General features: G+C 33.2%; 1 protein-coding gene across 9 annotated transcripts; it reads left to right on the top strand.

Moving 5' to 3' along the window:
* Positions 1–5,445: 5,445 nt before the first annotated feature.
* Positions 5,446–12,028, top strand: LOC133818261 (protein FAR-RED ELONGATED HYPOCOTYL 3). 9 transcript variants are annotated; one of them, XM_062251032.1, is made up of 10 exons: positions 5,468–5,632; positions 7,578–7,632; positions 8,110–10,321; positions 10,408–10,464; positions 10,652–10,720; positions 10,817–10,885; positions 10,972–11,040; positions 11,132–11,185; positions 11,271–11,367; positions 11,456–12,028. In XM_062251032.1, the coding sequence occupies exons 3-9, from the start codon at positions 8,150–8,152 to the stop codon at positions 11,328–11,330; spliced, it is 2,550 nt and encodes an 849-aa protein (XP_062107016.1). In that variant the 5' UTR covers positions 5,468–5,632; positions 7,578–7,632; positions 8,110–8,149; the 3' UTR covers positions 11,331–11,367; positions 11,456–12,028. The 9 variants fall into 9 exon arrangements, 7 of the variants coding, with proteins under 7 accessions (XP_062107018.1, XP_062107016.1, XP_062107017.1 ...); XM_062251033.1 differs by having other exon boundaries at positions 7,578–7,668; XM_062251034.1 differs by lacking the exon at positions 7,578–7,632 and having other exon boundaries at positions 5,446–5,589.
* The last annotated feature ends 3,777 nt before the right edge of the window (positions 12,029–15,805 follow it).

Here is a 15,805-nt window from a genome sequence, read left to right as displayed (position 1 = left end):
CAAAGAGTTTCCTTAACCACTGACACATGGACTTCCCTTCAAAATGTTTGCTATATGGTGTTGACATCACACTTTATAGATTGTGAGTGGAAAATGCAAAAGAGAATTTTGAATTTTTGTCAAATTGCTAATCACAAAGGAGAGACAATAGGCAAAGCCATTGAGACATGCTTAAAAGATTGGGGAATTGAAAAGGTGTTTGCAATCACAGTTGATAATGCATCTTCTAATAATGTGGCTATTGTCCACATTAAGAAGAGATTGCAAATTTGGAAGACTGCTGTTTGTGATGAAGAATTTTTGCATATGAGGTGTTCATCTCATATTCTTAATTTAGTTGTCGGTGATGGATTAAAAGATATGGATGATTCTATTGCAGCTGTTCGTAATGCAGTTAGATATGTTAGAGCTTCTCCTTCTAGGTTGGCAAGATTTCAAAGTTGTGTGAAGAATACTTCTAAAGAGGAGAGGGCTCTTGTTTGCTTGGATGTGGCAACAAGGTGGAACTCAACTTTTATGATGTTGGACCGTGCATTAAAATATGTTGATGCTTTCAAATTGCTAGAAGAAGAAGATATGTATTACATGCAATATTTTAGTGACGAAGATAGGAATGGGAGAAGATTAGTGGGGCCACCGGATTCAAAAGATTGGGAGAATTGTGTCATTTTTTGTAGGTTTTTGAGAGTATTTTATGAAGCCACTCTAAAGTTTAGTGCCTCTTTGTTTGTTACTTAAAATTCATATTTTCATGAAGTCTGTTCTGTACGTGGGAAACTAATGAAATGGTGTTCAAGTGACAAATCAATCTTGAAGGATATGGCTACTAAGATGAAGATCAAATTTGATAAGTATTGGGGCAATATTGAAAAACAAAACATGCTTCTTTATGTGGCTATTATTCTTGATCCTAGGTACAAGTTGAAATTTGTAACATGTTGTTTGAAGAAACTATATAGTGAGGATGAAGTTCATGCTATTACTTTTTCTGTGAAGAGTTGTTTGTCAAAGTTGATTAGTCACTATTCTGATGAAGTCAAGATCAAAAATCCTCTAGAAGTTAGTAGTACTCAAAGTGGGTCATCTATTCAAGAAAAAGTTTCAATGATAGATTCAGATGATGATGATTCTGTTAACATGTTCGAGTCAGAATTTGATACAGAGTGCGATGAAGATGATGCTTTATACATGAAAAATGAGCTTGATAGGTACTTTATGGATCGAAACGAGGATAGAAAACAAAAAGAGTTTGATATCTTGGTATGGTGGAAAATGAATTCATCAAAATATCCTATATTGTCAGAGATGGATCGTGATGTTCTTGCCATCCAAGTTTCAACAGTAGCGTCCGAGTCTGCTTTTAGCACTGGGGGGAGGGTGCTTGATCCTTTTCGAAGTTCATTGAGTCCTAAAATGGTACAAGCTTTGATATGTTGCCAGAATTGGTTGAGATCTTCTCCTGTGCCATTAGATATGAATTCAATACTAGAGGACATAGAAACATATCAACATTTTGATTTAGGTAAATAATTTATTTATTATTGTGCATTCTTATATTAATTTTTTCTTCAAAGTATTACTATCTAGTGTCTAATGAAATTTAATTTAATTTTATTTTGTAGATAGCTCAACTACTACAACTACTACATCTGAAATTGTGGACCTTGAATAGCTTGCTGAAAGTTGGAGCTGGAAGTTGGTGTTTGTTGTGTTTTTATTCTATTGCTGAAAGTATTTTAGTTGTATCTTTCATATTGATGTTGGAATTTAATTAGTCTCAAGTTTGTTCTATGTTGTTTTAGGTGTGTTGCTGAAACTTTATTAAGATTATTGACTTATAGTTGTTGTTGTTGTAACTTTATTAGTCTCAAGTTTGTTGTATTTTCTTAGGTGTTTTGTTGAGCCATTATTAAGATTATTGTATTGTTGAAAGTTTTCTTATTTTTTATTTTCAAGCTTTAGGTGTTGCTGAAATATTAATATGATTATTTATGATAGTTTAATTATTTGGCGGTAGTCCAAACCACCCAAACCGCACCATTTTTTTGCGGTGCGGTTTCTGCGATTTTTTAGTTTCGTGGTGCGGGTGCGGTTTGGAAAATTAGAAAAACCGCATGTGCGGGTTGGTTTGAAAAAATGGTCAAAAACCGCACCACCCGCACCGCGTACAGCCCTAGGTCGGGTTGTGGATCGTACCGAGGACTTTGCGCTGAGCTCAGGTGATTTCTCAAGTCGCTCTCAAACCTGCCTCCATGTTGGCTCCCCATCTAGTAACTTCCATTTGCAAAACTTATGGCCCGCGACTGAGATCGAGGACCTGAATTCTCAACACGTGCTCATGGGGCATAAGTATCTACTTACGGGGGAGGATTTCTCAAACTATTCCCATGAGCTGGAGTATCTCGTTGTGGGCATGGTGGTGTAGGATGTCTAACTGGTGATGGCGAATGCCTTATTGGCGAGGCTATCCTCGTTCCATCAGGACCAACTAAATTAGCCCGCCTTAGCTCTACCCCAATGTCCCGAGTTCTCTGTGCCTGGGGTTTTGGTCGTGGCACAGGAGGATTCGCTAGAGCGTTTTGCCTCCGTGAACTTGTCCCAGCCATGGTGGGTTGTTGTGGGCATTCTTAGGAATTTGTGAAGAAGGCACAAAGCTGGGGTTCGCAGTTTTGCCCGACGGACTGACATGCTGATGATGACTCCTATGATCACCAGTGGGTTGAGCACTTTGGTGGTTTCACTCTGAAGGTACAGAGCTCGGAGTGGCGGTCCTAACAGAACGACTAGGTTTAGATAGGTTATTCCTATGAGACTTATGAGATCCACTTTGCCTCTTTCCGACATTAATGTCAGTTGCAAGATGGGTAACCAAGTAAGAACCCCTCGATCTGTATATTTGCCCTCGCGAGATGGCTTCTTAATTGGGCATTCTCCATCTCAACAGTAGTCAAATATTCTGGATTAGGATTTGGTGGGAGTGTCGCCGAACTCCTAGCGTCGTCTTGGCCCACCAGTTGTTTTTCAGGACGTTGCTGAACATCTGGGCCCCTTTCAGTGGGAACAGCAGTATGATGGGCCTCCTGCCCACCAGGTTGCTCCATTTCATTATCGTGCATCGATCGAGTGAGAACCATGATGAATATCAACCGACACTTGTGAAGCACTAATTTCTTCTCAATGAAAGCACCAAACTGTTGACGCGGTTTTTCGCCAATAATAGATTAAGAGATCTAATAAGGATATTAGTGCTTATTTGTAAACCGTAATGAAATAATAAGAACCCTTTTTATACACACAACTTTTACGTGGTTCAGTGATTAAATCCACCTAAACCATGAGACAATATTATTGCTTTTCTCTCACAATTTCTACAGAGTTTTAGTAATACATAAAGGCAGTCCCCTTCCCCATCCATCATCCCTGATATTAATAGGGGAATCTCCTGGATAGGTTTGGGTAACCATGTGAATAAATATGGTATACATTTAATACAGATTATTCCCATTTACATTGGGATATGATTTGATAACAAAATAGAATATATTCCTGCTATCTCGGATAATAAATGATAAATAGGCAATACAACCTGGGCAATAATGAGCATATAAAGAGCATCTGAGTCTCTTGGGATCCTTCAGTATGTGTTATGAACAGGTTACCACGAGCAAAATATCTTCATCGAGCCAGCTTTCAAAGATTTTCTGAACCTTAGTTCGTAGTACCTTTTGAGCGAAGACGACCGTTGTGAGCCTGAAGCTGGAGAAGGTGAAGACGACGCTAGCCTCGGAGACGATGACGCTAGCCTCGGAGACGACGACAACGCTGCTTTAGCAACCATAGTTGTCAAAACAAGGACATGGAGAGGGCTTTGGACGACTACACTTGAAGCTGGAGAAGATGACCGTTGTGAGCCTGGAGGTGGAGAAGATGAGCTGGACACGGAGAGGGTTTTGTGTGTTTATGATTTTTGAGTTTAGATTTGGGTTTGTTTGAGTTTGTGTTTGTTTCAGTTTGTGTATGATTATTTGAATATGGGCTTGTGAGTATAGATCTGGGTTTGTTTAGGTTTGCATTTCTGATTATTTGAATTTAGGTTTGTGAGGGTTTGTGTGATTTTAGACATGATTCTTTGGCTTGTTAAAAATATAAGATGATTTTAAAACATGAGCATATATGGGTTTGAATAAGAACATATCATGGAACACGAACATGAACAAATTTTTTTTAATATATTATTATTATTTATTTTTCTATTTCTAAAACCTGGTTTTATTTTATAACTTATTAATTTTTCATATGAAATAAATTTTTAAATTTTTTTTTAACACACAAATGACAATGCCACATCATTGTCCAAATAGCCACATCAACACTCTATTAGCCACATAAGACAAAATCTAATAGAAGTTCTACAACTCAGTAACGTGCATAGTTCGAGAAGAACTTTTAACAATGTAAAAAATTCAAAGGGCATGATTTGATAGTGATAATAGTTCAGAGGACAACAAATCTTATTTATTTTTTCTAAAATTGTAGGATCCCAACGTTAATAGACCAAAATACATAATTCAAAATAGTGTAATTGATAGTAGGAAGTGAATATTTTCATTTTGTTTATAAGCTTATAATAATATATTATGTTGGGTTTTAAATGATTAGACAATACATGAAAGAGGAAAATCTCTAAAACTTTAGCAATCCTTATTTTCGTTTTTATCGTGTGTCAATATATACAACATTAAAAGCCAAAGACTTTCATCACTCATCTTTTTTTGGGTTTATATCACTAGGGCTCCCTAATTTAAAAAAAAATATCACATAAGTCCCCAAATTTTATTTGTGTATCATAAAATTTGTATCACATAAGACTTACTAAATGTGTATCATATAAGTCATTTCAGTTAGAAAATATATTCCAGAATGCGCAACAGAAAGAGATTTATGATCCAATTAATTTTTTTGTAATTAATTAAGTCATAAATCACTTTCCGTTGTGTATTTTATAAACTATTTTCTAACATATTTGATCTATGTGATACACATTTGAACTTAAATAACATAAATAAAATTTGGAAAACTAAGTGTACTTTCAAAAAATTGAATACCACTAGTGTTATAATAAAACTTTATTTTATGGTTAGGAGTCGACAGTCACATTTATGAGAAATAATTTCACAAGAGAATAAAGGCCAATACTTGGTGAGAAATAAAATCCCCCTAAAAAACACACATTGTATAGTCCACAGTTCACATAGTCTGAGAAGGCAAGTAGCTGACTTGCATGCCAGCTAGGCATTACTCACTACACGCGCCTCTCAATCACTAAGACTTATGGCCAGCTCGTCTACCTTCTTACAATTACGAAAACACCCTCTTCGTGCTGCCACGCGTGGCGCGTGTGAACGCCATCCCAAAGAGAGAGATAGAACAGAGGTGTGAGAAAGCGAGTGACGAAAGGTGAGAGTCAGATATTTTGAAACCCTAAATCTGAAAGGAATTTTGGGCAAAAAAAAAAGAAAATTTGCTATACCCGTACGCCCCACTCGCCCTTGCGCCTCGCGTGAGTGATCCATCTCAGATCGAACGAAGGTCCATCTCCAACCTCCTCCTTCTCCTCCTTCTTCCTTACTTGGTACTCTTCACGTCCCTCTCTTTGTTACAGAACTCGATTTCTCTCTGTCCCCTTTTTATTTTTTGAATTGTTCTTCGGGGTGGTGAATTTTATGGAGTACGATTTGATGTGGGTACATGGTGAATTTGATTGGTTTATCGAATTTTCAGGGTGATTATGGGGTTTAAAGAAGATTTTTTTGTTTGTTTTGCAAATTAAATGCGAAACCCTTTTCCCATTAGTGGTGATAATTCCGTTGTTTTTCGAGTTTTAGTTAAGATTGCGAGTTTATGTAATAGATAGCAATGTACATAAGTCAACTTTTATAGTTGTTTTTGTATATAATTGTATATAAGCTTGTGGGCTATGTGTTTGGTAAGAAACTAAGCTAATGAACAAGCTACTAGTTCAAGTTGTCCAGTGAAAATGATTAGTTGTGATGTAAATGATATAATGGACGAAAGAAGTAGTAATCATGTGATGTTTTAGAATAAATGAGGATTCCCCAGTTGAACTTGCCTATTTCTTATCTGATTTAAGTCTTCTGTGTGACTGTGAATCTATTTACAAGAAAATTCGTCGATTTCGATGTTAGTTGGTTATGATTTATCCGCATGAATAATGAATTCCCTTTCCCACTCGTATGGTTTAGGAGATTGACATTTTCATCTCAATGTCTCTGATTCTATGGTTGCATAGGTAAATCTTGAAATGTTGACTATTCATGAAAGATCATCTTTTGTGGCCTAATGTTATTGTGAAGTGAATTCAGTATAGATATGACAATTTTGTTGCTGAAAACAGTCAGTAACTGTGCCTGAGATAAATTTTTGATACTTTTCTTTGATCAGCACTCAGTAACATGAAAATCTTCGTTGATAGTCATATACACTGTAGTGATTTTGGTAGAATGAAATATTTGAATCTCAAACCTCCCCATTGTTGCAATCTTGATCATGATTGGATATTCATTTCCGTGTAAGTTCATGAACAAAGATTTAATATAGCTCAATATAGTATTATATATAAATTCTAAGCAAAATATTAATGACAAGAGATCAAGAATTTCCTTCTTGGCCTTTAGAAGGCTGACTGGCTTTTATGTTTGCCTTTAAGTATTAGATACAAGCCAAAGCCAAAGTAAGAAAGAAGAAGAAAAGAAAAGAAAAGAAAAAAAGACTAAGAAGAAAATTTCTTACATGGAGTTGGGTTATGGATATTTATAATTCAGGTTTTACTTTTATGGTAAATAAGGTGCAGAGGTGCAAGTATCTCCTGCTTTAGCCATAAATTATCTTAGTATTGTATGTAATTTTTTTTTCCCAGATTGATTATGATGTTACACATACTTTGAAACATTTGAAAGTCACTCAGAATCTAGTGAGATTTAATTAACATGACATCTTGCTTCAAATAACAAAATATCAAGTAAATGACTCTTACTTTTGTTTAAATTTTAGAAAAAGGTGTTCCTATTTTTGGCACATTATTTGATTGCAGAATTGTTTGAGATTTTTCGCATGGAGGCATTGCAAAAAAATAAAATAAAGAAAGAGTTAGATTCATTTAATGGGCTGCTTCTGTTGTTTCTTCTTCGATATTAATCATCAAATCCTCTATTGTATTACAAAGTCAGCCTTCTCTGTGTTCAACAATTGGATCATTGTAGATATGAAAGTTGTATGTGTAATTGCTGGAATGGAAATTTCTATTTTTTCACGTCTGTGACCCCCACCACCCTATTTTGTATGTTTCTGGCTGACAATTGGAAATTCTTTCGTAGAGTTATTTATTTGTATTTAACTGCTACATCATTAGGTTTTATTGTTACTATTTTTGTTACATTTATTTCTTCTTTGGGGAAAACTCCAATGTTATAATGCGGAATTTTTCTTCCCTTTGGTTAAAGATTGTAATGGAACCTTTAGATTGCTAATGGTTATTATGTTTAATTTATTGGATTTAGATCAGTTGACAGGAAGATGAATAAAAAGATTTGAAACTTCCAGTTTTAGCGAAAGGTGCCTCTTTCATTATCTGCTTGGATTTATTTCAGTGTAATATTTTTGTTACCTTTGCTTTCTTGTACCTGGTTTTACTTTGGGACATTTGGAACTGATCTTTTTTTGGAAAGGCAGACAGACAGTTTTAGAGCTTTGGGTATATTTATATGTAATAGAAGTTGTTGACGAGTTTCCTGTATTGGGCTTAGTTATAGGCTTGCATGTTTGCTGTGTTAAGCTTGTTTTTGTATATACTAGTTTCTTCTGGGTATATTGGCTGGGTGGATGTAAAAGTTTGTTGAAAATAATTAAGAAGTAAATTGGAGAGCTACTTTATTGTTGTATAACTCTGTTGCTTGTGATAGGAAAGGTCACACGTCTTTGGGAATCCATTGGTGAATATTATGGAGATAAAATATACTTGCATATTTCTGTTTACTTATAAAAACAACCTCATATTTTGCCTGATGCTTATCTTGTTTGTCCACTTTTCAGGTGACCTTAAGATCACAAACTGAAGGAAATTGTATTTGTCATGGACATAGATCTTCGGTTACCATCTGGTGAGCATGATAAAGAAGGTGAAGAATCAACTGCCATTGATAACATGTTGGATGGTGAAGAGAAACTACATAACGGAGATATTATTAGTGGGAGTATGGTTGATATAGGAGATGAAGTACAGACTGAAGATGGTGGAGATTTGAACTCTCCCACAGCAAATATGGTAGTCTTTAAAGAAGACACAAATCTTGAACCACTTTCTGGTATGGAATTTGAATCACATGGGGAAGCCTATTCTTTCTATCAAGAGTATGCACGTTCTATGGGATTTAACACTGCAATTCAAAATAGCAGGCGGTCAAAGACATCAAGAGAATTTATTGATGCAAAATTTGCTTGTTCTAGATATGGGACCAAGCGTGAGTATGACAAATCCTTTAATCGGCCTCGCTCTAGGCAAAGCAAACAAGACCCAGATCATTTAACTGGTCGAAGATCATGCTCAAAGACAGATTGCAAAGCTAGCATGCATGTGAAGAGAAGGCCAGATGGGAAATGGGTTATACATAATTTTGTCAAGGAGCATAACCATGAACTCTTACCAGCCCAAGCTGTTAGTGAACAAACAAGAAAGATGTATGCTGCGATGGCTAGACAATTTGCTGAATACAAGAATGTGGTAGGCCTAAGAAATGACCCCAAGAATCCATTTGAAAAGGGTCGTAATTTGGCAGTCGAGGCAGGAGATTTGAAGATTTTGCTTGATTTTTTCATGCAGATGCAAAATGTCAATGCTAACTTCTTCTATGCAGTAGATGTGGGTGAAGATCAACGTATTAAAAATTTGTTCTGGGTTGATGCCAAAAGCAGGCATGACTACGCCAATTTCAGTGATGCAGTGTCTTTTGATACCACTTATATCAGAAATAAATATAAAATGCCTCTTGCTCTTTTTGTTGGAGTGAATCAGCACTATCAATTCATGTTGCTTGGATGTGCTTTGGTGTCAGATGAAAGTGTGACTACATTTTCCTGGTTGATGCAAACGTGGCTGAAAGCCATGGGTGGACAAGTACCAAAAGTAATAATAACTGACCATGACAAAGTGCTGAAATCAGTTATTTTTGAGGTCTTTCCAACTGCTCATCATTGCTTTTGTTTATGGCACATATTGGTGAGGGTTAGTGAAAATCTTGGTCATGTAATTAAAAAACATGAAAATTTCATGGCAAAATTTGAAAAATGCATCTACAGGTCTTGGACAGTTGAAGAATTTGAAAAAAGGTGGTGGAAGATTCTAGATAAATGTGAGCTCAGAGGCGATGAATGGATTCACTCACTGTATGAAGATAGAAAACAATGGGTTCCTTCGTTCATGAGGGATGCCCTTTTGGCTGGAATGTCTACTGTACAAAGATCTGACAGTGTAAACTACTACTTTGATAAGTATGTGCATAAGAAGACCACTGTACAGGAATTCCTAAGACAACATGAAGCAATTCTACAAGATAGGTATGAAGAGGAAGCTAAGGCTGATTCTGATACGTGGAACAAACAGCCCACATTAAAATCTCCTTCACCATTAGAGAAAAGTGTTTCTGGGGTATATACACATGCTGTGTTCAAAAAATTTCAAGTTGAGGTTTTGGGTGCGGTTGCCTGTATTCCTAAGAAGGAAAGACAAGATGAGATGAGCATTATTTTTCGAGTTCAAGATTTTGAAAAGGAGCAAGACTTTCAAGTTTCGTGGTTTGAGATGAAGTCCGAAGTTTCTTGTTTATGCCGGTTATTTGAATACAAAGGTTATCTTTGTAGACATGCACTGATTGTTCTCCAAATGTGTGGTCTGTCTGTCATCCCACCCCAATATATATTGAAACGGTGGACAAGAGATGCAAAGAACAGACATGTGACAGGAGAAGAATCTGGTCAACTGCAATCTAGGGTGCAGCGATACAACGATTTGTGTCAACGAGCAATGAAATTGAGTGAAGAGGGATCTCTGTCACAAGAGAGTTACAGCATTGCATGCCGTGCACTGGATGAAACTTTTGGAAATTGTACGAGTGTTAATAATTCTAGTAGAAGCCTTGTAGATGCTGGCACGTCAGCCACCCATGGTCTACTCTGCATGGAAGAAGATTCTCAAAGCAAAAATATTGGCAAGACAAATAAAAAGAAGAATCCAACTAAGAAAAGAAAGGTTAGCAATCCAGCTCATTTTATATTATTGTTTTCTTTCTTTGAGGAAAAATATGTGCTCTCCTAACAACCATTCTTTATTTGCAGGTGAGCTTTGAACCAGATGTTATGACAGTAGGGACACAAGACAGCTTGCAACAAATGGTTTGTTTTACTCTCTGAACAATCTCCATTTAAATGAAATATATTTTAGATATCAATTACAATTGTAGATAACATTTTTGTAATTAGCATTGCACACTATTAATAAGTGATTTTAATTAGCAAGTTTATTTTATTTTGCTGAAGAGATGAATCAGCAGTACTGATGTCTATTTTATATTTTCTTTAGGACAAACTAAATTCAAGAGCAGTAACCCTCGATAGTTATTATGGTGCACAACAGAACGTGCAAGGAATGGTATGACGACTAGCACAATTCATATACACATGCATACACATGTTTTAAGGACCCGTCATTGACAAGTGCTCTTTTTTTTACCACTTCCCTTGTCAGGTACAATTGAACTTGATGGCCCCAACACGTGACAATTATTATGGCAATCAACAGACCATTCAGGGGCTTGTGAGTCATTTATTTTTAAATTAACAAATAAAAAAAGGGTAATGGTTATATTAATGTATATAAGGTTTGGGTTATGATAACTGTAGGGACAATTAAACTCGATAGCCCCAAGTCATGATGGGTATTACAGTGCTCAGCAAAGCATGCATGGCCTGGTAACCTTGTAATTTCATTCTAAATTTTGAGGTCTATGATGCCATGCTAGTGATGGTGTTCTAACAAGTTGTTGGATTCTCAAACATGCAGGGACAGATGGATTTTTTTCGAGGAACAGCACCCGGTTTCACTTATGGTATTCGGGTTCGTTAACTAGATAAGAAATTCATGTGGCTTCTCTCATGATTTTTACTTGCAATTCTTTCTCACTGGGATTTTATTTTATTAGCAGGATGACCCCAATGTGAGAGCAGCGTCACTGCACGATGATGCGTCAAGACATGGGTAAGAGTCACCAGTTCACGCTGAAGGCAACGCTCCTTAAGGTATATTTCTATATCTTTTATGCTGCTGGGTAATTCCTTTGCTTGAAATTTGGAATTTTAGTATCAATTTTGATGATTTAACGTGTAGGTACAGGAGGCACAAGTCTCATTCTTTTGAAGAAAAAATTGGTTCATGCCTTGTATGGAAGGATGGCTCTAGAGAAAACCTCCCGGTCTGGCATCTGTAAAATAAGATAGAGTGGGCTCTTTAATCTTTCCAGCCCTCCCTTGTCTTCCAAATGCTCATTAAGACAAATTTAACTAGGGTCGTTATATCTTTTGTAAATGTTACTGTTGTATCGTATCATATCATCTGGTGATTGTTTAGCTTAAAATAGGATTTTAGTGCAAATCAGAATCATTCATTTGAAGTCCAACTTGAACCATCGCTGATCCTTTTGTTGCTTCTGATATCTTAGGAAAAATCAGTTCCTGCTGATTCAACTTCTATCCCTTACCATCGTCTTCTTTCTTGACTGTGTAGTGATTTGAGGCAAGAACTTTTGCTTATTTCTCTGGGTGCATCATTTGATTATCCAGGCATGTTATTTGGCACCTACATACATATGTGTATATATTTAGGGAATTTCTATAATGGGCGGCCACTTTTGCCGTAAGATTTGATAAATGTCCAATCTATATTTATATTAGGGTTTATACATTTTTGGACTTTGTGTTTTTTCCAATTACTTGTTTGGATCCTGTATTTTGATAAATTATTTTTTTGACCTTATGTTTTATAAAATAGTTAAAATAGAATCCTATACCCGATTTTGGTCAATATTTTTTCAACTAAAATTATAAATAATTTACTAAACTAACAATTCAGAATAAAAATAAATTCATTTTGCTTAAAAACTGTGTTGTTATATTCAATTTTTTCTTCATTAAAATTGAGTTTATGGTTTTATTTTAACCATTTTACAAAATATAATGTCTAAAAAGTAATTTGTCAAAACTATAAACCCTTTATATTATAAAAATTACTTAAATTTTTAAAAGAACTAAATCTATATATATATATATATAAAGGAGTGCTTCAAGGATATTATGTGGTACTCTAAAATTTCTTCAAACTACTCTTTCTATTTTCTCATTTAATCTAATTTTTTTTATTTATTTTCTATTTTCTAAAATATCTTAACAATTGAAAATATCAATATATATACATATTAATTTGATTAAAAATTTATTTAGTTAAATATCTTAACTACTTTTTTATTGAAAAATACTAAAAAATTAAAAATTACGTAATAATTTTCGATTATCTATATATCTATTTTTCTTATTATATTATAATTATGTTTTTTTATTCCAAAGTTAATAGTTTTACAAAATATTTATATCTATATCTATATATAAATGAGAAGGTGACATCCTATGTTTTTTACAATCTATTTTTACTATTTTGTGAGAATTTTATATTGTGTCCAAAAAAAAATATACATACATATATACGTACATCAACCCTTCAACAAATGTAACAGAATTAACCAAATTAATACACATTTATAAATACATTGATTATAATATAGTCATACGTAACAGTAATTATCCAATAATAATAGCATGAAAGAGATATCAATGAGAATGGTCACATATGGTTTAACTAAACAGTTATCACAATTAGATTTTATTATATTATTATATCATTTTATAATTAACATTTTACAATCTAAAGTATCTAATTTTTTATTTTCTTTAATATTTTATTAATTTTTTCAGTTTTAACCCATAAAAGTATACCGTTACAAAATAATATGTTGCTTTTGCAGGCAGTTCTCTTCCTTAGAAAGAGAACTACCTTGATATTGGTAAGAACATATAATACCTGAATATTAATGAGAATTAAAATTTATTATCGGGTGTTGAATCGCTTGATGCTGTCATTTTTATTTAAAATTCTAATTACTATTATTTTCACTAAAGAAAGTAAACTCTGAGTATATCGATTTACACTGTATATATGAATTTTAAAGAACCCACGTACCAAATTTTCAATTTTTCTTTTCGCTATGTAATTCAGTAAATATTAAATCTATATCTTTATATCTATATCTATATCTATATATAAATGAGAGTTTCGAGGAGATTATGTGAGACTCTAAAATTTATTCAAAGCACTCTTTCTATTTTCTCATTTAATCTAATTTTTATTCATTTTCTATTTTCTAAAATATCTTAACAATTAAAAATATTAATATATATATACATATTAATTTAATTTACTTAAATATCCTAACTACTTAATCATTGAAAAATACTAAAAAAATTAATTAAAAATTACATAATAGTTTTCGGTTCTCTATATATCTATTTTTCTGATTATATTATAATTATGTTTTTTATTCAAAAGTGAATAGTTTTACAAAATATTATAATTATTATCATCAATCATCAATATTTATAATTGTATTTTTCTCTTATTTGATATTTTACTAAACTTGTGAAAATAAGATATTACTAATGACATTATTTGGATTTGTGATTTGTTTTCACTATAATAAATAAATATTTTATAGATTGTAATTTTAGTGGATATTCCCGCAGCAACAAAAGATGCGGAGGTTGATGTGAAACACGAAAAATTCTTTTTAGAAATAAGGAACACATTATGAATGAAAAATAATATTACTAAAAATAAAATAATGCACAACAACAAAAATAATAAATGTTTATTTAAATTATTTATGTTTTTTTTTAATTTAAATGTAATAGTTTTACAAAAATATATATTAACAACATGTATAATTTAATTTAAATTTGATTTATTTCAACGATGTATATTTTGAATTTAAATTTGATTAGATATTTCATTACAACAACTATTTAATTAAATTTTTTATATTACTTTTTTAATTTATAGCTATTAATTTATTAAGGAATTTTTTTATCTATTTTGTCTGTTCTCTTTTTTCTCATTTTTATTTTAATAAAAATTATAATAGATAAAAATATCTACATATAATAATAATAATAAAAAAAAATCTATCTATTTATATTTTATTTTTTTGACAAAATACAGGATCAAAATGTTAACTTTTAACAATAAAATATTCAAACGGGTAATCAACCAAATTATACGTGGTTCAAATAATCTATTTTTACATTCCTATTTTTTAATTTTTGAAATTCCGTTTTTAGTAATTACCAAATTAATTAAACCAAGTGAATTAATTAAAGTGCGGAATGGTAATTAACTGTTTACACAGAATACAGTTCTGTCGGGATAGACACCAAACTTGTCACGACAGAAACTGAACACAATAAAAAGACAGTGCAAAAGAATAAAGAACACAACGAATTTTTACAAGGTTCAGAAATCCTTTCGGATAACCTACTCCTTGGGGCCACGCCCAGAGAATAAAACCAATTAATAAAGAATCACAAGTACAAAAACATTGACTTAAACAAAATAAGACTCCCTCTTGAGATTTGCCGCAACTTGTTGTACTTCTCTTCACTAATCTGATCTTGATTGAAACGCTCAACCACTTGAACTCCCTTCAATGGTCAGCGAGTGCTTGCATCCTCCCGATGCAAGGCTTGTAAAAAATCTTCTCCCGAAGACTACAAACGCTGTGTTCAAATTACAATGTGTATTTACTCATGAACATGGTATAAGCTCACCACTAAAAACTAAACACACATAATTCTACAAGATCACATGAATACTTATGATCTTGAATACAAAGAAGAACTCTCACAAATATTACAATAAAGCTCACGAATAATGTACCAAAGAGTTCACTTTTCTCACTGCCTTTAGAGCCCTATTTATAGTCTTTTTCGTGCTCACAAAGGCAGAGAAAGAATTCTTCTAATAAAGGCAAGAATCACAGAAGTTGCCTTGATTTTCGAAGAGTTGCCTTATTTAGAAGATGTTGATCCGACAGATGCGATATCGGTGAGGACAGCTCAGACCTGTGTCGGATCAAAACAAGCTCAAAAAGGAAACAATAATTAATGACATTAAGAACCAGTTTCCTGATTGCAATCCTTGAGCTACACGAAAATATATCAGCAAAATAATCCAAAAATAACTTTGGGTAAGTATCGAATATTTGCAATAAACTTTGTTTCCTTTATAAACAAAATGAGACAATATATGCTAAATAAGGAAGCATATTATTGACCAAAAATCACACAAAAGGAAAGAGGGTTTCCGAAAAAATGGAATAAAGGAAACCTAATATTTCCAAAAAAATCTGAAAAATATAATAAAGGAAAACAACTATTTCCGAAAATTATAATAAAAGGAAAACAAATATTTCCGAAAATTATAAAAAAAGGAAACAATTAAATCAACCAATTTCTCTTTTAAGAAAAAAGATATTTCTATAAAAATGCCAATTATAGGATTTACAATCTCCCCCTTTGGCAATTTTATAGACAAGGAATATCTATTTTTAAAAGATCCCTGCAAAACACAAGTGCT

The sequence above is a fragment of the Humulus lupulus genome, chromosome 2 (genome assembly GCF_963169125.1).
Source record: "Humulus lupulus chromosome 2, drHumLupu1.1, whole genome shotgun sequence".
NCBI lineage: Eukaryota > Viridiplantae > Streptophyta > Magnoliopsida > Rosales > Cannabaceae > Humulus > Humulus lupulus.
Note: the sequence above shows the minus strand (reverse complement) of the source record. Positions and strands in the feature narration are given on the sequence as shown.

Excerpts from the sequence above, each read along its gene's own strand:
- LOC133818261 (XM_062251034.1), top strand. The coding sequence starts at position 8,150 with ATGGACATAGATCTTCGGTTACCATCTGGTGAGCATGATAAAGAAGGT. Across the intron at positions 10,465-10,651 it reads AAGACAGCTTGCAACAAATG|GACAAACTAAATTCAAGAGC; the intron begins GTTTGTTTTACT and ends TATTTTCTTTAG. Across the intron at positions 10,886-10,971 it reads AACAGACCATTCAGGGGCTT|GGACAATTAAACTCGATAGC; the intron begins GTGAGTCATTTA and ends TGATAACTGTAG.